This window comes from Protopterus annectens, chromosome 1.part0 (genome assembly GCF_019279795.1).
Source record: "Protopterus annectens isolate FY-2018-M chromosome 1.part0, PAN1.0, whole genome shotgun sequence".
Lineage (NCBI taxonomy): Eukaryota > Metazoa > Chordata > Ceratodontiformes > Protopteridae > Protopterus > Protopterus annectens.
Window position 1 is genome coordinate 595769374 of NC_056725.1, and position 20572 is coordinate 595789945.

At 37.7% G+C, this 20572-nt stretch overlaps 1 protein-coding gene across 1 annotated transcript in view; it reads left to right on the forward strand.

Moving 5' to 3' along the window:
* Positions 1 to 20572, forward strand: part of MARK1 (microtubule affinity regulating kinase 1) — a 2314196-nt gene that overhangs the window by 533601 nt on the left and 1760023 nt on the right. Inside the window, exon 2 of the mRNA XM_044061667.1 lies at positions 13870 to 14070. Coding sequence (XP_043917602.1) covers positions 13870 to 14070 — 201 coding nt within the window. The remainder of the gene's footprint in view (positions 1 to 13869; positions 14071 to 20572) is intronic.

The following is a 20572-nucleotide window of genomic DNA, read 5'->3' on the forward strand; positions in this document are numbered from 1 at the left end:
TCTCTACAATGGAAGGAATAGGTCAGGGAGTGTGTGCCTCCCTTTTTAGTAAGCTTTCTTTTTTGGGATTTATTTTGTACAGTAGGCCTTCAAGATGGGTATAAACTCTTTCTGCTGTCATGGGTATGCTGTGTCCATTAAATGCCTGTTTATCGTGCGTGCACGCGTCTGCCAGAGAAGCCAAACTAGACTCTCTAGGTGGCAGGATAGTCTTCTGATTTACTGCCAGAACTGAATCTGTGTTTAGCCTGCTTATTCTGAACTTGCCTGTGTAGTTTTCTGTTATAATTCCTTATTGTTCATAGTTCTTCAGTGCTTGTAAGACTGCTTTGTTTTCAGTTCATTTGTAACAGTGCTACTGTTTTAATTGTCCCTTATTTCTGGAATTAATACATATAGGACAGCTGTGCTGAAGCTGTTACCATTGCATTGCAGCATATTTTTTTCTTTCAGCTATGACTGCATTAATTAGTTGTCCTATGCCTGCTAGTATTGCTAGCAATATTAGTTGATCGTTGCCTGTTAACAATACTAGTTGTCCATTGCCTGCTGTTATTACTAGATTTAGCATGTTGTTTGTACTGCTGTTCCATCATGTGCCACACATCTGTGTACTTCCTATACTGTGCCTGACAGCTCCACATAATATTGTCCACATCATTGACTGTTGGTTTTCAGATTTTCTTCCTTGCTTCATTTTCATTTGAGCATGCATGCATGCCTGTGTAATCCTCTGACACACACACACAGTCTGGCTCACTGTGTGCCACTGTCCTACACAGTGGGCAGTGACATTGACACAGACATTCATATCCCCTGGTGTAAAGTCAAGTCACATTATGAATGTTGACTGTAAAATGGTTAAAGCTGTAATTCAAGTAGTCCATTCCTTCAGCAAAAAATAACCACATCAAGAACAAAACAAGTTTATTCTGCAAAGCTTTTGTGGGTCAACACCCTTCCTCAGTGCATTATAAAAACGATTAATGCATACATTTTAAATAGATGTATCAGTTAATCACGTCAGCCAGCTACCTTATCATACTATTTGCCCTATCCCCCTCATACAATTATTTTTGAAAAATTCATAAAATGTTAAAATCACATATTTAGATCACGTAACAAATTCATTCTAAACTCATTCTAACTCTCTGTATGTTATGAAACTTCTTTTTGTTTCTTTACTAAAATAGGCTTTATACTAGCCACACTATTAATACCTGGTTTATAATCTGCTCTTAGTTTTACATTCCATTCATATTTTGTATATTACTAGAGCTAGTCTCGACTAAGAAAAGTTTCTTTTTTGACAATGAAGTCTATTTGCAGCTAGCAGGGGTAGCTATGGGTACTCCAGTGGCGAATACCTATGCCATTCTCGTGCTATATGAATGGGAGAAACGCTATGTTCTAAGTGATAGAAACATACTTTTCTGTTCATAATATTACTATCAGAGATTTGTAGTAGATTGTTTTTTAATTTGGGATGGAAATTTACAACATTTGAGTGATTATATGGAATATCTAAATACAACTACAAGTTTCCTGAAGTTTAAAATGTCAGCTTCAGAAGTAGATAGTTTTCCTGGACATAGTTATGTAAGAAGGAAGGGAATGTCGAAACAAGTATATATAAGAAAAAGAGGTTCACATTAGTAGATATGTGAATAGAGGAGCGTGCATGTCCCTCATATTTTTAAAGGAATATTAAAAACACAAATGATTAGGACCAGTTTATTAAACAGATCAGGAAAATTTTGAAAAACAAATTAAGGAGATGATGGATGAGTTGGGTACATGCCAGAGATGGTAGAATAAATATATAAAGAGGTTGCTGATGGGAGAATGGGTGAATATCTTCCAATTTTTGGTAATAGATTAAAGGATATAATAGGAACACACAAAAAAAAAATAAGAACGATGTAATTAGATATGTTACCACTTATAACTTAAAAACAGAAGAAGTGAAACGAGTAATACAAAAAAAAAATTGGACAATCTTGATTGCAATGCTCGAACTTAGAGAAATAATAGGAGAAAGACCTTCATTTGCTTATAGAAACTCGGAAAGTCTGAGGTTAAAGCTATGTTATAAAGACTTTAAGCAAATAAAGGGAAGAAGTATATCTAATAGAGCAGGTACCTTCAAGTGTTTTAATTGTAGCTGTTGTGATATTTATGAAGGAGAACAAATTTGCGCATCCCACAACAAACAAAGAATATGTATTTTTTGTTATGCAAGTTGTAATATGGTACAAGTAGTATACCTAGCTTCCTGTGTAGCCTGCCCCTCATTTTATGTAGGAAAGACCACCAGGAAAGTAAGGGAACGAATAGTGGAGCACAAATCAGATGTTAAGAGAAGTATAAACACAAATACATTGAGTAAGCACATAATTGACAATGGTCCAGGACATTATTTTAAATTTAGGGTCATAGATAATGTAGTCATGAGTATAAGGGGGTGGAGATTTAAATTATAATTTAGAAGTAAAAGAATATGAATGGATTGTAAGACTAAGAGCAGATTATAAACCAGGTGTTAATAGTGTGGCTAGTATAAAGCCTATTTTAGTAAAGAAACAAAAAAAGAAGTTTCGTAACATTCAGAGAGTTAGAATGAGTTTAGAATGAATTTGTTATGTGATCTAAATATGTGATTTAAACATTTTATGAATTTTTCAGAAATAATTGTATGAGGGGGATGGGACAAACAGTATGGCAGGTTAGCTGGCTGGCGTGATTAACTGATGCTCCTGTTTAAAATGTATGTATTAATTGTTTTTATAATGCAGTGAGGAAGGGTGTTTACCCAAAAGTTTTACAGAATAAACTTGTTTTGTTCTTGATGTGGTTATTTTTTGCTGAAGAAACTGACATTATGAATGTTCTCAGCCGCAGATATAACTATTGCTGTGCTGACTGTTTTCTCCTTGCAGGGCCTACCTTATTGAAATATAAACATCACACTGACCGTCGCTTTGTCCTGTTCTTTTTGTCATTCTCTACTTTTATGTTACTTTGTTTTTACTTCTTTCCATTTTAATTCCTCCCCATAATGCAGGCAGTGATGTGGCAGAGACCAATGCACCCTGCAGCAGCCCCTGAACTAACTGCTGGATCCTAATCAGTCCCTAGATTAGCCTCTCTTCAGGGCGATGAGGGTCATTCTGTGAAAGACCATCTGAAGGGCTTCTAATGTTGCTTCTCCAGTTAGTGGCATTTACCCCTTATCAGGGAATGGCATAGATGGGCCCTTTTGGGTCACCAGGTGGGAGAAGTGGCAGCTGGATACTCACCTTGGCACCTTCGAGCACTTCCTTGTGTAACTAAGTCACATAACCTCCTCTCCCTGACCATTGGGCCGAGAGTGGTAAAGACTGCCCATGGTGTTAACCACAGAGTTGACTGACTTTTGGGGTGGTTCCATTCTGGCATCACTAGGCAGACTGTCTTAACCCCACTCTGTCTACATCATGGTGTTCCCTTTTCTTCTGTGTCACTCCCCTTGCCCTGTTTGTTGTCCAGTCCTTCCCTTCACCAACTGTTGACCCCTTGTCTGTCTTTCTCAGTTGTGACATCCCTTTTGAGTTGGCATTTTCCCTGTTGTCTTTGTGTTGTAAGTTTGTGTGCCCCATGATATCATCCTTTTAGCCTACTTCTTACCACACCTTTTCCCTGATTCCATCCCCCCATGCCTCTCTTCTCAAAAAGCAAAGGGACAACTGCCTCACAAAAACAAAAAAATAAAACCTACTCAATCCCTTGTACAAATCATTTTTCCCCCTCTTTCCTTGTGAGTGGTGTTCTCCTTTCTGATGTGAACTCTCTCCCCATTTTCTTCCCATTTATGATCTAAAACCACTTGGTATCTTGCTGTATAGGCCTTCTACTGGCTTCCAGCTTGTGCCTTCCAGTGTGTGTGTGTGTGTGCGTGTTTCTACAGCACTGCATCAAGCATGCAGCCTGCAGTGGTCCTATGATATCTCATAGCGCAGACTGTTCACTTTTTGGGTGCCTGCTGTTCTGGTGATTGTATGGCTTCTTTGCACAGCACTCTTCCAGGCTTGTGCATGCTGTGTTGACAGTTATATGTGCCTCATCCCAGTCAAACCATGTCACACAACTCTGCTCACACTGTTTGTCTCAAATGGTTACATTATCGCTCTTTCTGAATATCGCCCATAATGGGTGATGTGTGTTTACGTGCATATGAATCTACTGTCTGTTGTCAAACCTCTCAAATGTTGATGTGCAATCCCCTCTACATCCCCTGCTAATTATACTCACTCCGAGATCAAACAGTCCCCATGGGAAGGGCATATTCCCCTACTCTGGTGACTATCAATCTCTTGTGTCGTAGACCATCTTGTTGCTGACAGTACAGATGTTGATTTAACTTTGAATTGAGCACGCCCTTGTATATAATGTGCATGCATGTACATTTACAAGTTAACGTGCACTTATGCACAATGTATATGTATGCATATGTGTATTCTACATATTTTTTATCTTCCTTCATATATATATATATATATATATATATATATATATATATATATATATATATATTCATTTATTTATTTATATATATATATTTATATATTGTGTAGAGAGTAAAACCTGTAATGGATAGGAGCATGGCAGTTACTTCCATCATCCCTAAACTGTTTCTGCTCCAGCTCCACAGGCAAAGTATGACTAGATACCTGAAGTGGCGAGAACACTACATACACAAAATGTGAAAGTTATGCTTTATGGCCCAAATGCTGTATGCCAGTGAATGGCATACAAGTTGCCACATTTATAAACTCTGCACAACAAGTTGTTTGTATTACAGAATACTAAATGGTCTTGTTTATGTGCAGCACGCACTCACTCCCATGCTGTGCACACTTGTATTGCTGAGGATCCTGTTTTAGTTTGATGGTTTGTTTCTTTAGGGACTGCAACACCACTCCCACCCCGGCTTTCTTCTTGGCCATAGTACAGTTCCTTGATAAGGTGAACTGTGTTGCAAGAATGTTGGATGATATAAGTTTCTTAACAGCATCATAACATAATTTTGAGTGTGTGAAGCCATGCTGTCCTTTGAACATTTAGAATTTTACTTTATAGGTCGCAAACTTGCTGTTTTCTGCTGCTTTGTTGTGTTGCCCATCTAACCCTGTCTGTTGAGGAGACTCGCTGCTTCATTGCAGAATGTAGACGAGTTAGCAGCACAAGCCCAGGCTGTAAGCTTGACTGTGACAATAAGTAAAATGGGACTTGATAATGGCTTGAGTATGGAAAATAAATGCACTCCCATTACCTTGTGAGTTTTTCTGTTACTATGGTGCACCTATTTACATTGAGATGAGCAGTGTACTGAATTTTCAGTGAATCATTTTTTTCTACACTGTAGCATGCTGAGCGAAAAATATTATTTTTAAGAATCGCATGACTGGCAGCATTTGCTGCCTAAATGCCCACTGAACTGTGGTTTGTTGGTGGTGTGAGTAGTAGCCCTGAATTCAGACACCGGTCTCTCTGTTTCAGTTGCATACTTAATGCCTGTATATGGGACATGCCATTTATTTGAACTTCAGTAATAATGCACGACCAGTCCACTAATGCTGTTGCACCCACATCCTTTTAAACCATTCAGACCCCTGGTATAGCATGTTACTAGCCATCACACTACAGTATCTATACACATCCTCTATGTTTTATAAATGTCTTACCTTTAAACGAGCAGGAGTATTCTATTGCATCACTCTTGGATTCGTCCAAAACAAGGTCACTGTTCTTGCCTAATAGTGCAGGAGTAGTGTGTGTGTGTGTGTGTGTGTGTGTGTGTGTGTGTGTGTGTGTGTGTGTGTGTGTGTGTGTGTGCGCGCACACAAACTCGCACGCATCACTGAAGACCTAAGGAAATCATATAAGTGGCCCCAGGCACGATTAGAATTCTGTATATATTATCATAGCTGGCAACATGCTAGTAGCACTGTTACACAGTATACTGGGGAGTTGAAGTAGACCCAAGTGCTGTAGGTGCATTGCATGGCTTCATGTGATGTTTGCATGTCAAGAAATCCTATCTTTGTTAGTATAGCAGTTTCATGGAGGATTGTCTGGATTTCCTTGCAAGTTTATTACTGTAGGAATTATAGTTGAGAATTAGCAGTCAAGCAGAATCAGTTGCTTTGATCTATCTTTTTAATAGTGGGGCTTCACCATTGGCACATGACTGTGCTGTCTTAAGCCATAGACTTTAATGGGAACCCAGCTGTTTAGGAGTATGCAATGTTCACCCACCCTTAGTACTTGTCTATCACCTAAAGTCAGTGGCTTCTCTTTTGAGCTTCGCTGGTTTATTGGACATTTTCAGGCCCATCAGGCTTGGCAAGCGCTAGACTTTCATATGTATACAGTCTTTAGGTTTAGGTACTTTCAAAAATGTGTTCATGGTTTTGGAGTCTACAAATAGCATCTATTGAAAGAACTAATTAGTGCATCTAGTGGGCATCATATTCCTTTTGAAGACTTTGTTTAGTTTAAATCTTTCAGACATATCTGACAGCAATTGTTTTAGCTCTTGAAAATTCATATTCAGTACTTCACTAATAACATTTATCCATCTAAGCATTTTGATGCTTCCTTCTCGCCTTTGAGTTTTCTCAGTGTCATTGTCTTTCTGAATGAAGTTCATCTTCATTCTATTTGACCAGTGTGTGTCTTCATTTTAGTTGTACTATCAGACCTTCCATTTCACAGTCTGCATTTATTTCTTTGTGTTAACTTATTTAATCTTTTTGCAGTCTATAGAATTCTCATAAGGTTTCACCAACATGACAGTTCAAAAGCATCAGTTTTCAAGTACAGAGCCTTACTTGTAGCCCAAGTCTCACCAGCCATGTAGTATTAGTAAGAAAAATAGTTTTGACTACATGGACCATTGTTGACAGTGTGACAGTTTTGCTCTTTATAGTCTTATCTAGATTTGCCATAGCTTTCTTCCCAAGAAGCAAGTGTTTTATTTTATGCATGCATTCACCTCCTGCAGATAACTTTGAGCCCAGGGAAATATAATTTGTCGCTGCCTCCACTTCTCCCCATCTATTTATAAAGAATTGATGGGGCAAGAAGGTGTAATTTTACTCATTTGTTTAATTTTTCTTGTGTTACTGTGAGCAGGAAGCCATCTTTGACACTTTCTACTTTACCTTCAACAACAAGCTCTTTAACTCTCTCACATTGTCACCAAGCTTATCTGAGATTGGTAATGTTTCTCCCTGCAGTTTTGATTCCAGCATCTGATGTATGTAACCGTTTTTCTCATAATTGAATGCTTTTTACATAAACCTTATTTTCTTTAAGGGAAATTGTAACCTTGATCATTGTCAGTGTTATATTAAATGTAATACTATTTCAGCATGGAGAGCAGCTAATAATTTTAGGTAAACAGTAAATTAGAGATTCTTCCCTCTTTTCCTTTTACTTCTGGTACTCCTCCTGTTTATTACAAGACTACAAGACTACTGTTTTAAGTAAAGTAGTAAATGTAATAGTGCTTTACGGCATCAGCATGGAAAAGGTATTGCATCCCTTACTAGATTCTAGTTTGCAAGCATCCAGTGTTGGACATGTTTCTGCAGTGACTGTTCATTGTTTTACCTTCCGCTGTAATAAAGGTACGTCAGCCTGGATGTCTCTGCTGCAGGTGGATGTCTTTCCTCTATCTGTTCTGTATGCATCCCCCCCCCCCCCAACTCCCCTATATATATCTGTTATTTTGTATGCACCCTTTCCTGACTGTGGATATGTAAACTTGCAGAGGATTGTTGGTGCTATGTTTAAACAGGAAACTGTGACTTTAGCAGCATCTCCTAAGTTCTCTTGTTTTAGGATTTAAAAAAGTCTGTGCTTACTCTTTATCTTGTTGAGGTATGGAATCTTGTGATTGTACAGTTTCTCCTGTTGGTCTAGATGCAGTCCTGAGCATAAAGAATTTGTCTTAAGTTCTTGCCCGCAAGTATTTCTTTTAGCAAGATGCCCACAAAGGATTGTTTTAAATGGGAGCATTAAGGAATTTATCTTCACCAAACAATGAGTAACGGGTGCAAATGCCAAAACATTAAGCTCCACCTTCCGCTGAACAGCACACTTGTTTTTGGGTGATAGAAGTCAAACCTTTTGGCCATCTTCTCCGAGCGAATCCAGTGGATTCTATGAAGTCCTGAAGCAGTTTGATATGTTTGACTGGCTGTCTTTTTCTACTGTTAACTATTTTTTTCTGTTAGGTTCCACAAAGGCAATTACTCTTAACAAATAATCTAATGGTAAAACTAATTGAGTTATTTCCATATGTGAAAGAAGTATTTACCCACTTGCAACCCGAGCTGTTAATTGCATGTTCCATATGGTATGGTATTTATTTCTTAACCAGATTAAATGAGCTGACCCCATAGAGATCATTTTCAGCCATCAATTGCACTTAAGACAAGAAAAGGTTAAAGTACATAAAATAAAGAACAAAAAACTTTAGCGTTGTTCCTTGGTACAGAACACTTGTTAGTAAATCAAGGGAAGAGCTTTGTGAACATTTAGAATAGTAATGTTTACCCCATGCACTGTTTCTACTTTGTTCAGCAGGGTTTCTGTAGCTTAAAAAGCACCAGTGTCAGATCAATTTAGTAGTCTAGTTTAATGAGGAACATCCCATTAAACAGCTACATTTTGCTTTAGTCTTGAGATGGAAAAGTGAATTTCTGAATGTATTAAGGGGCGTAATACCTATAGTTGTAGCAGGAAAGACATCTCGGATAACAGAGCTCAAGGAAAAGGTGCCCTTGAACCTCTTCTGGAATACCATCCCCACTTAAACTCGTGTGTTTACTAATGCCTGACATTTCCTTCTGGTTGAAAAAGTCTGCAGATTTATTCTTGTTTCCCTGTTTTGAAAGTACTACTTAAACTCTCACATTTTGGCTATCTGTTAAAGACAGGGTTCTTTTCCCATAAGGGCTATAATTTTCAAAGTAAGTTCTATAGGTGGCTGCTGCTGTCCCCTAGACCAATGGCTTTCATAAGACTCCTCACTACCACCTTTGGTTCATGCAGAATTCTGCCCCTTCCCCATGCCAGTCTTTTCAAAGACAACTGTTTTTAAATCTGTTTAAACTAACTGCACTGCAGTGAGCCTAGGCAGCCTCCATTCTCTTAGGATGGGTGAACCTTAATCACCTGCTCACTGTCATCCTCCCCTACCCACTCCCTCCAGCACCCAGGCTGCTACTCATGTATGGATTGTCGTGGGGCCTAGCAAGGGTCTTATCTTTCTGTTGTAAAGAGTAGATGTACGCTGTTTTACTCCCTTTTTTCCCTAGCTTTTATCCTGCATTCTTTCCAATAATTTTGGTGTTCCCCACAGCATGCTTGAGGTAGTGTTCTGATCCACCCTTGTAATTGTTTACATGTTGTCCTTGATTGCTTTGACCTTTTTTCACTAGGGATGTGTCTTGCTCAGCATTGTCTTTATTTCCTCGAAATGCTTTTTAACATTTTTCTCTCTTATTGCAGTACTGCAGTGGTGCTTTGAGACTTAAGTAGACATTCAGTGGGTGAAGGACCACTCTTCCAAAGTTGTTGTTTGGGCCTAGTTATTTAATGTTGAGTGACTTACCTCCTAAATCAGCACTTAATCCAAATTCATAATGCAACTCAAAAAGCATATTGTCAAAGTCAAATGATCTTGCTTCAGCATAGGACAGATCACCTAACACTATGCCGCTCTGTTTTTCATGTCTCGTCTCTTTCAGATTTACTGAAGGCTGATCCACTTTAGGAGCTAATGTCTCTGTTTCATGTATTATAATCTGTTTATTCACTGAAATGTACATACACAGTTTTTCTATGTAACTAGTCTGCACTACTCCATTATTCTTTACATTTCTGTATTTTTTGTTTGCGAAAATGGTTCACCTGGGCTGAGCCTGAAGATTGGTCAATATTGATCGGTGCACTTCTGTTGTAAGGAAATATTAATAAGTAAATAAATAAAGCTTTCAAGATAATTAAAATTCCAGAATTTACCCAAGAAATTATTGTGCTTTGTAAGGGCATAGACATTGTACATTAGAGTCCTGTAATGTTGTATTCATCATCATTGGTATTTTATTGTGTGAACAGTGTCTGATCTGGAGTTGCTTTTTAGGCTTCTGACTTTAGATGTTTAAGTACTGAGGCCCTGCTTACCTGTCTTACTCTGATCAGTAATTGTGAAAGGACGTTAACCTGGCATTTGCGATTTTGTATTTGAACCTTTAAAGCAGGTTTCAGCTGTGATATAGTTGGAAACCATTGTTGAGTTAGAAAAGATGTCTAAATTTTGCATTTAATTGTTGAAACTTACAGCATTTAGCAAAGACACTTTCTCTTTTGTTTTTGCATTCATTGTTTCCCCTAAAATGTAAGCACCTATTCTTTGTTATTAGAGGAGTATAGGAGGTGTGCCCTTACCAATAACATGACAGTACTGGGAAACTTTGTGCTTCAAATAAGATAATCGAGAAATATGTTTTGCATGGAAGTTGTGCCAGTTCTGGTGGTATATAGGGTAAAGTCCTGACTATAGTCCAGGTGATTTAAGATTGATTACTGTCTTGTGCTTCACTGGGTAGGAAAGGGAAGATGGGCATTTTAGGAGGGAAGGAGGCTGTTTGGTGCCATACTGTGTCAAAGTCCGGAGGAGGAGGAGCCATGCTGTAAGAGGCAATCCCATAACCAGGTGTATGTCTTCCCAGCTTTTTTAGCAATATCTCTTACTGCAAGTATAGAAGAGAGTGCACCTGCATCGGGAAGGGCAGTATTGTCCCAGTAGCAGTGCAGGTCGTACCCACTCCTAGCAGAGGGGTTAGACTTAACATATAATACTACAACATTTCCAGAGTGCCCAAAAGGGTACACACTACTGTTTAGGCCATCTGTAAAATTACATTCTCTGGCCATTTTTCATCTTTATTGGGCTTGATGGCTGGCAGGACCAATGGGAAAGGCACATAATTTATTTACACATATATACACACACGTACATTTGTCAGCATTTAAAAAAATACAAATATTGATGTGTTGCTACACTAGAATTATATTTTTGTTGGTTTCATTCCCCCAATATTTTCAGAATGATCATCTTATGGTTGTACTGCTCATATTACAGTTGAAGGTGTTTCATTGTGCATCTAATGTGGAATTAGCATTCCACACAATTATGCATTGTCTTTGTCATAGTTAGGTGGGGTTTGGTAGATGTATTTAGTTTCTGCCGTGTATATTAATATTTCATACTTGCATAGAACTGAATTCTGCACTTAGCCACCCTGCAAATATCTCAAAACAAATGAGCAGAAGTGCTAAGTGATGGAAAAAAGAATGATCCTGTTTGAGTATTGTAATCTCTGGAGGCGTGGGTATTGGAGACATTTCTAGATACAGAAAAGGGTAGACGAGTGTACATTTTGGAAGGACCAAGGGAGAGATGAGTGTTAAATGAGCTGGTATGCTTACAACAGGAGAGAGGACTACAGAAAATTATTTAAATAATTTTGGGGAGGGTATTGTGGGTGGGTATTGTGCAATTAGGTAAAATACTATTAAATCAGTAATTTAAAAAAAATGTATGCTTTATGGTATCACAGCTTTATTCCGGAGTTTGTGTTTCCCTGAGGTAGTTGATAAAAAGGTTGAGATGCTATCTTTCAGTGGAGTCAAACATCTTGCTTATTTGGCCATAGCACAGTCTACTGCTTGTCAGCAGTGGCAAGGTACCTGACTGGATCACCAAAGCTAAATCCTAATCGTATGAGTTACGTCAAGCATTATTTAGTCTTTGCATGTCTGTCTTCATTCCATTGTCTAGTTAAAAAAAAATTTCACAAGTACTTAAAATTTACAGAAAATGTTGGTGTATTGACGGACACTTTCCAGGAGTTAAGATTTAGTTCCATTAAGCATTTGTAAATATGGGTCAGATAATTGTTAAACATAGTTTGTCTTTGTAATACTGCCTAACTGGATTGTTGATAACTGATCTTGCCTCTTATCAGGCCAGTCACTGAGTATAATGCTGCTTTTGGGATATATATCTCTCCAAACATTTGTTACAGGTGGAACAACCACAGTGCTTTCTCACTAAAAAAAAATAAGTGCCTAAGTCATAAAAAACACAGACCAATCTGAGTTGTCCCGCTCTTCGAGTCCTTACAGACCTAAGTGTTGACATTTGATTTGTGTATAGAGCCTTAACAAGGCCCTACCCTGTTAGACTTGTTCCATATTTGCAAGTTCAATAGTAGCTTTGATACCTGCTCCAGAAATCTGAAACTGTTTTACAACATGAATTGGACGTTAGATGAATAGATATCCGTTTCCGAGCATACCACTTCTATGGAATCATCTTCTTTTCCATGTAAAATAAAATACTTCTACTACTCTGTTCAAACAGATTTTGGATGAATAAATAGGAAACTATAAATTCACCCTGGTTTAGCACCCATGCCCTTCATTGATAGGGGCGTAAGTAAATGTTCCAACACTCCTTGTTCTGCTCTGTGAGTTATTCGTGCACAAAAAAGGCTATAAAGTTACCATGTGAATGTGAGGCTAGGCTTCTTAAGATCCTCACATATCATTTGCTTAGTTATGCACCCGTAACATTTCTAGATGTATGAAATTCTTGTCCTTAAATCCTTTGCGATTATGTTGCTTTAATAGGCAAGGCACTTGCTTTGGTTTTAATGTATGTTTGTATATGTATGTGTGTTATTTGTGTGTGTGTGTGTGTGTGTGTGTGTGTGTGTGTGTGTGTGTGTGTGTGTGTGTGTGTGTGTGCGCGTGTGGCAGTCTTTTAGAGAAACAATAAAAGTGGTCCTACCCATGAAACACAAATCCATTTTGTATCCTTGTTTGCTTGAATTTATTTTGCTGTATTTTCTGATCTTGCTGCACTTCTTTGCTGTATACATGATTTTTTTAAAACGGAAATATATGAAGAGCTCTTTGGTAAAAACAGAACCAATGTTTGATTAATAAGGTCTTATTGAAGCAGGACTGGAATTATGTAATGACCATTTAATGGTCTAAAAGGTGCACTTGAGAATCGTACATTCAGCATCAAAGATAAGCATGTTGTCCTGACATGAAGTATGATTAACAACAGCACAAACCTGGAAAGCGGTGGCAACTTCAGCACTGTTTGGCAAATTATTGAACATATCCTTTCTCATTGTTTTGCAATTCCAAGTGCAGTATGTATAATTATTTTTTAAATAAAGTAGCTTTGTACACTTCTGTTGAGGTTGAGAAAAAAATATTAAATGATGAGAAACTTTTTTTTTTGTACAGTTTGTACAGGTAGAAATAATCTGCAGTACTGTCTGCTTAAACGTAGACTGTCGTCTTCACTGTAGGTATAAAGAATTGTCTTAAGAGCTGCTGACACTAACGTTTTGTTTGACAAATTTGTAACATGCTTATGTTTTGTGTTATACACAATTCATATTTATTGTGTTAGTGTTGTGTGTGCAGTATTTAGTGTACATTATAGAAGTTTCTTGAACTGGAGGTACAGATATGCAAAATGTTGTTATAGTTTTCTGTAAATAATTAAAAACAATATGCATTTCTAGCTGCTTTTCCAAAACTAATCTTAGTCAGGAATGTTTAGTGTTCCTATAAATATATTTATATTCTGGTGGTCTAAAGTGATATGCTTTTTCAAGTGATGAATTTTTCCATCTAAAATGATTTTAAAAAGTTGGTTGTTTAGCTTTTAGTTGTATATGCTATTTTGAATTAATTCTTCATACTTTAAATACTGTGCTATTTTTACAGCATGCATATGTGGATGGATACACCGAACCGCATGTACCACCTTCTAAATCAAGTAGTAGACAAAATTTGCCACGGTGTCGAAACTCTATTGCATCCACCGATGAACAGCCTCACATTGGTAATTATCGTTTACTGAAAACCATAGGAAAAGGAAATTTTGCAAAAGTTAAGCTAGCACGCCATGTTCTTACTGGCAGAGAGGTATGTCTTTGTACATTTTGTACTTTAAAGTTTATCATTGTTTTTATTTTTCTAAAAATTGTATAGATTGGTGCTAGTATAGTTATTTGGATTTGCATGTTCTACAAAACTGTAAACTCATTGTTAAAAAAAGTCAAATACTTCTGGTTTGTTTTCAGGAATGGTTTTACATTATATTGACATTGACGATTACTGATTTCTTCCAATGGTTACTAAGATGGTTGCCACCATTTCTTCCGTTATTTTTCTCTGTTTCATGGTTCTCTTGTACCACTTTGGGAACTTGGTATGGAGTTATTGTTAAACCATTTATCTAACCTCCTAATTGCAAAGCTTTTTCCGGAGTTCTTTTCCCAGAACAGTAGCTGTTTTGCAATATTTTTATTTCCGTGTAAATACCCCTGTCTCAAAAAAAAAAGAAAAAAAAAAATATGAAGACATGGTACTGGCATAATTCTGTAAAATGCAGTTAGGTTGGGTTCCTGTTCTGAAAGGCAGCAAAGTAGCTGTTTCTTGAAATTTAATGAAAAAAAATCAGATATTTCCATTTTATATTAGCATACAAAGAAATTAGTTTATGCAGAAATATCAAGTCTTGAGGCTTGAAATCACAACTTTGTATACTTGTTTTTGATGGCCTTTTTTTTTCCTTTGAAGAAAGCTGAAATCTGCACATTTGTTTTCAACTGAATGCATTGTAAACATTACAGCTTGTGAATTTTAGAAGGTCATTCTGCCCTGAAATTGACCATTAAGCACAACACCTCTACTACAAGATATTTTAAGAACAAGGCTGCTGAATAGTTTGTTTTTTTACTTACAGCTTGACCTAATGCATGTAAGGGGAAAGCGTGTTAAAATTATGGGTATGTGCATGGCTCTCAACATAAGCAAAATGTGTATATTTTGATATAACATGTAATATGATGAAAGTTTTTTTTGTTTTTTTTTTTGGTTTTCAAAGATGGTGGTGGTGCAAGCTGCTAAAATCAGAGTTCTGGCCGGTGAACTGGCTAAACTGGTGAAATCCTACTTACTACTGTAAATTATACAGAGAGATTGGTAGCTGTAGTTTGTGGGACATCCAAGAGGTCAACAAAGAAAAGACGTGAAGAAAAGGGAAGAGCAACTTTGAAGACTGTGAAGGACACTGAAAGCAGTGTGATGGAGCAGAGCTGGAAAAGGCCGAAGGAGAAAGCTATTCATTCACCTTTTTTGAAAAAAATTGACCAAACTCAGTCTGAGATTTTCAAGATAAGTAAGTCTCTTTTGGAATGCTGCGGGTAATAGAAGATGTTTAAATTCATTCAGAGGAAATAGCTGGTTTGTAAAATACTGAAGAATTATTAAAGAAAAATTGTGAAGCGGCAATTAAAATATGAACCAATAACACAGAAACTGGCTGAATTCAGGGGTAGGTACTGTAGAAACAATTTGAGGTTTGCAGCAGTACCAGAGTAAACTGAAGGGAAACGTAAATTGAGAAAGTGTGTCATCACATAAACTAGACTTTCTATTGCTGATATTTTAAGTATATGGTGTAAATATTCCCAGTTGTGACTGAGAAAGCAGTAGAGACCTATATTGACTGAAGTGTAGACATACAAGCTAAAGGAGTAAATTCTTGTGGAGGAAGAGAACAATCTTAATGGCTGGAGAGGCAAGAATTTCTAGTAGTAGTAACTTTTCATGAAAAGATGAACTAAAAAATCCTTTCTTCCCAAAAAAGACTGGAGAGAAATGAAGATGGGTCTCAAGTTATTTTTTCCAGCATTACTTTGACTCCTCTACACTGAAACTCGACAGACACAAGATGTACTGGCAAAAAGAACAGGAGTGATGGAGGCAGGAGAGAAGCAAACTATGGGCAAATTTCTTCTGTAGCCCTTTCCTGTTTTCCATAAAAAGAAAAATGATGTATAGCACATAGGAGATGAAACAGTTTAAAAAAAATGGAATATGCCGTAAAAACAATGAACTGGGAAAAGTGTGTATGGAAAATTCTGATATCATCAGAAATGTGAGTTGCTTTCCAAATGACACTTTAAACCTATTAAAATCAGTAAGTACCAGAGATGAAATGTCCATCTAAATAGAAATGTAGTAAGTGTTAAATCTCACAATTTTACTGTAAAAATTAAAGTTTTTTTTTGGAACATTCTTAAACAATTCTGCTTTTTTCAGAACTTAAACTTAATGAAGATAAAACAAAAACTATAGCTATAAACTATGTATCCATACATGTATTGGTTCAACAATACCAAAATTTAGGGGGGCATGATAAAATGAAGCATTTAAGAATATGGATTAAAAGGATTCCGTAATGGCAGCTAAGGATATGTGGAAAGAGATGAAACAAAAAAGAATACAAAAACTGAGAAGTGGGAATCTGTTTTCATACAAGACGTAAATGTTTTTAGCCCATTTAGTTTTATACACCAGGCAGACCTATTTTTATCAACCAAAGAAGTTGCAAAAAGTAATAGAGTTTACAGATTTTATCTGGAGGGGGATGAGGGCAAGAGTCAAGTGAGCCAAGATGATCCTCCCAAAAGAACAGGGAGATTTAGGATTGCCTGATTTGAGTGGATATTTTAGAATTACACAGTTAAGGCTCTTATACATAACACAAGCAGAAAGCTACAATTCAAATGGAAATGGGTAATGATGAAGCAGGGTGGTAATTCAAGAAATAAGGAAAGAGTGGGGTTTTGAATGCAGATTCTTAAGGAGAATCACAACAGTCATACAGAATATTGCATTCATAAAGTGGCAGAAAGTATACCAAGAAATAAGCCAGTATGGCAATGGAGAAAATTTCTGCTGCTAGGCGTAACTGCAATTAGCAGTACAAGGAATATGCAAGAGGGAGCTGAAAACTGGCAGGGGAACCAAGGTATTGGGATCAAAGAGAGAGGGAAAGGTAATAGAATGGGAAGAGGCTAAGAATACATTTGGACTGCAAACTAGAGATTACATTCCCTATCAGGAATTGATACCAGAGTATAGACAAAAAGAAGGAGATAGAGGAATCCTAAGTGAAAGACCTGTTGTGGTAGACTTTTCTAGTTGAATGTAGAACAGAAGTTACTGATAAGGAAAGGATAGTTAGGGTGTATAAAATATTGCATAATAACTATGAGAATCAATCGGAGGAGGTTAGAAAAATTGGAAAGAGAGACTGCAAAAGCAATTTACAGGAGCGCAATGGGAGGACATATGTGTGGCTTCCAAGTATGCAACAAAGTCCAGAAGGTTTAGGGTCTTTGCTTGAAAGTGTTTGCATAGGTATTTTTGTAGCTTAAGCAGACTTCAGACTTTTTTTCTTGGGTAGATAGCAAATGTTGGAGGTGTCATGTGGAAAAGAAATAAATGGAAATGTATGTTTTGGGAGTGTAATTAGTTGGCAGGTGTTAAAAATTCTCTGCAGAGTACACTGTCAAAAATACTGGGTGAGCAAATGGCCATCGAAGTAATTGGTTCTTTTGATCTAGAACACAGGATCTGAATTGCCTAGACATAGTAAAGCTTTAAATTTAATTCTGTTGGTTACCAAAAAAGTAATTATTAGAAAAATGAAAATAAAAGTCTAAACCACCTGTATTTGAAGTATTGAATATTATGAAAAAGCATAAAAGAACTGGAACAGGTATCTTTAGAAAAGGGAAGGAGCAACGTACTTAGAAATAAATGCATATTGTGGGAACAATCAATATGTTTAGAATATTTTTGAGGAAGAGTGATTAAGGGAAGACATGAATTCAGTTGGAGTGATATAGTAACAGAGAAGAAAAAGATGTTATGTGCATGTGATGTATAATGTATATATAATTAGAAAAAAATAAGGTTTGTTAATGACAGCTGTGGATATACAGTGTCAGCTGGATGAAAATTTAATACACAGTGAAAACATTGGGATTAATAAGACTAATGGCGATGAAGATCTATCCTTTGTAACAATTAATAAGAGTAGGTATTACTGTATTAGAAGCTGAAGATGCTTCAGAGCTGGTCAGCAAAGCTATTCTTGTAATTGGAGATTAAATTAGAGGAACTTATAATTGCAGAGAAGATATTGACTATTGAATAGTGCTGTGCTTGCCAGGAGCAAAAATAGAAGATGCGAGACAAACCTTGGAACGCCTTAATGTAAGAAAGTACAGAACTGTTTTTTATTTACATCTGTACAAATGATCTCATCCGCAAGGATTCTCTACTGTTCATAGGGCACTGACGGCCCTCTTTGATAGTATAGTTTGTACTGGTGTTAGGACAAATTTTTCACAAATCACCTGTAGAAAGAATAGTCAGGTCAACATGAATGAAAGGATTTTTGGGTAAATACTTGCATGGAAAAAATATCCCGTTTAAAAAATTAAAAAAAAAAAAAAAAGGAAACGTGTAGAGGATCCAAGCCTAATTTTGGGCACACACTTTCCCCGACAGGATGGCGTGCATTTATCAAGGACAGGGAAGAGAATTTTTGCAGCAGATATTTTGCAATATTTGACAAACACTAGCTAGGATTGTTGCCATGTCGAAAATTTAACAGTTAACAGCAACATTGGATGCATCTCTAATGGTTGTTAATGCCAAGAGCATTAATAATAAAGTTTTTTTTTTTATTAGAAAATTTGCTACATTCCCACAAGATTGATGATATTGTTTGTGAAACATGGTTAAAGAACAATGACTGGAAACCAGATGTTCATCGTGTTTCACTGTTGCAGTCATTACACTTGGGTTATCCGCCGGCAGGCTACCCGCAGTCGGCCCGAGTTCCAAAGTCTTGGTCTGGCGTCTGTTGCTGTCGCCTCTTCCCTGACGTCAGAGCGCCAGGGGTATAAAAGATGCAACCGACGCCATTTTCTTCAGTCTTTCTTGCCGCGCGGTGCCCGAAGCAAAAGCAGTTCGCAAGTGCCGGTCGGCCGACTCCTGAGATTTTTGAAATTGAGTTTCAGAATCGAAGTCTTCAATAAAGTTAAGTACCCCATTGGGGAAACTTTTTCTTGCTCCAGACCGATGTCAGTAAAAGTTAATATTTGTATCTCTTTTGGGAAGCAAATACCTCATAAGGACTTTCACTCTTACTGTATTCCTTGCCTAGGCCCTGACCACAATGTTACCAGTTGTCAGTTTTGTGCTAGATTCAATAAACGCACTATTAAACATCTGTTTGATTTTGCTTTACATTATTTTGGCTGAAGGTTTAATTACATAATGCCATCGGAACAACCGACGACTGGAATTTATAAAAAACGCAAAGACAAAGAAAAGGACAGGCATCCGAGGTCCAAAACCGACAAAGCCTCTTGTAGGCCAGTCACCGTCTCGCCAGTTCTCAGTGGGGCGCTTTCGCAGCACCTGACACCCGCTACCTCAGAGCCACAGCCGTATCCGACAGCCACGTGGAGACACCGAGGCCTGTGAAAACTCAAGGTATAGGGCCTACGGAAACTATTCCCTCAGATGGGTCCGGAGCCGCTGAGCAGGCACCGGCTTCTGAGGGTGTTTTCAGACCTTCACAGCTTACAATTAAGCCCACTACAGCAGCCAAGGCAAAGTCAAAAACACCATTAAAGACTAGGAAACAAGTATAGCATTCTACTGAACAGTCATCCTTGCCAAAGAAACAGATGCATAAAATGGCCGAAGACCTAATTACTTTAATCAGGGGTTCCCATCCCCCTCCTCACAAAAGGCCTAGGCAACACACTGACTATGATTCCTCTGACCAGGTTTCTATTTCATCTGATTCCTCTTCTGATCAGGGATATTCTCTCCCTCCCTATGAGGACTCTGATGCAGAAGAGTCTATACCTTCAGTCTCTCCGCCTGAGGATTATTCTTTTGGGGAAACCCTGCACACCATGAGGGAGCATTTCCATTGGGAGAGCCAGGATTATTCAGAATCCAAGAAAAGGTCAGAAACTTTCTCTTATTGCCCCAGCACAGGCCCCTGGCTGTAACTCAAAGTCCTGACAGTAAGGAAATGCAGGATTTATTGCATGCAGCTGAACAAGTGGGGAAGCATACTCTACAATGTGGTTTTGATTCATTAGAGGCTTCTTGTAGAGCTGCAGTTACAGGCTCTGTTATTCAAAGGCATGCTTGGTTGAAAGAACAAAGTTTACCTGACCATGTTAAAGTAAAATTATTGGATGCTCCGCTACAGCATGATACTTTGTTTGGTGTTAAGGCAGAAGAGGTGTTAAAGAAAATGGAGGATAAAGCAAAATCAATGTAGACAGTAAAATCAATGTAGACAGTAAAGGATTTCTTACAGGTTTAACCACCTAGGTTTAGCAGAAACTGGCCTTCGAAAAATTGGTTCTTTCCGGTGTCAGGCCAGACACAGATGCCCAAGAGGCAGATCTCAGCCCCAAGGCTCCTACAGACCTAAACAATGGGGTGCTTCAGCCCCCAAAGGAAGGGAAGACAAATCACAACCTTATAGGAAACAGTCCCAATGACTTCCCTATACAGATGCCAAGCACTTACC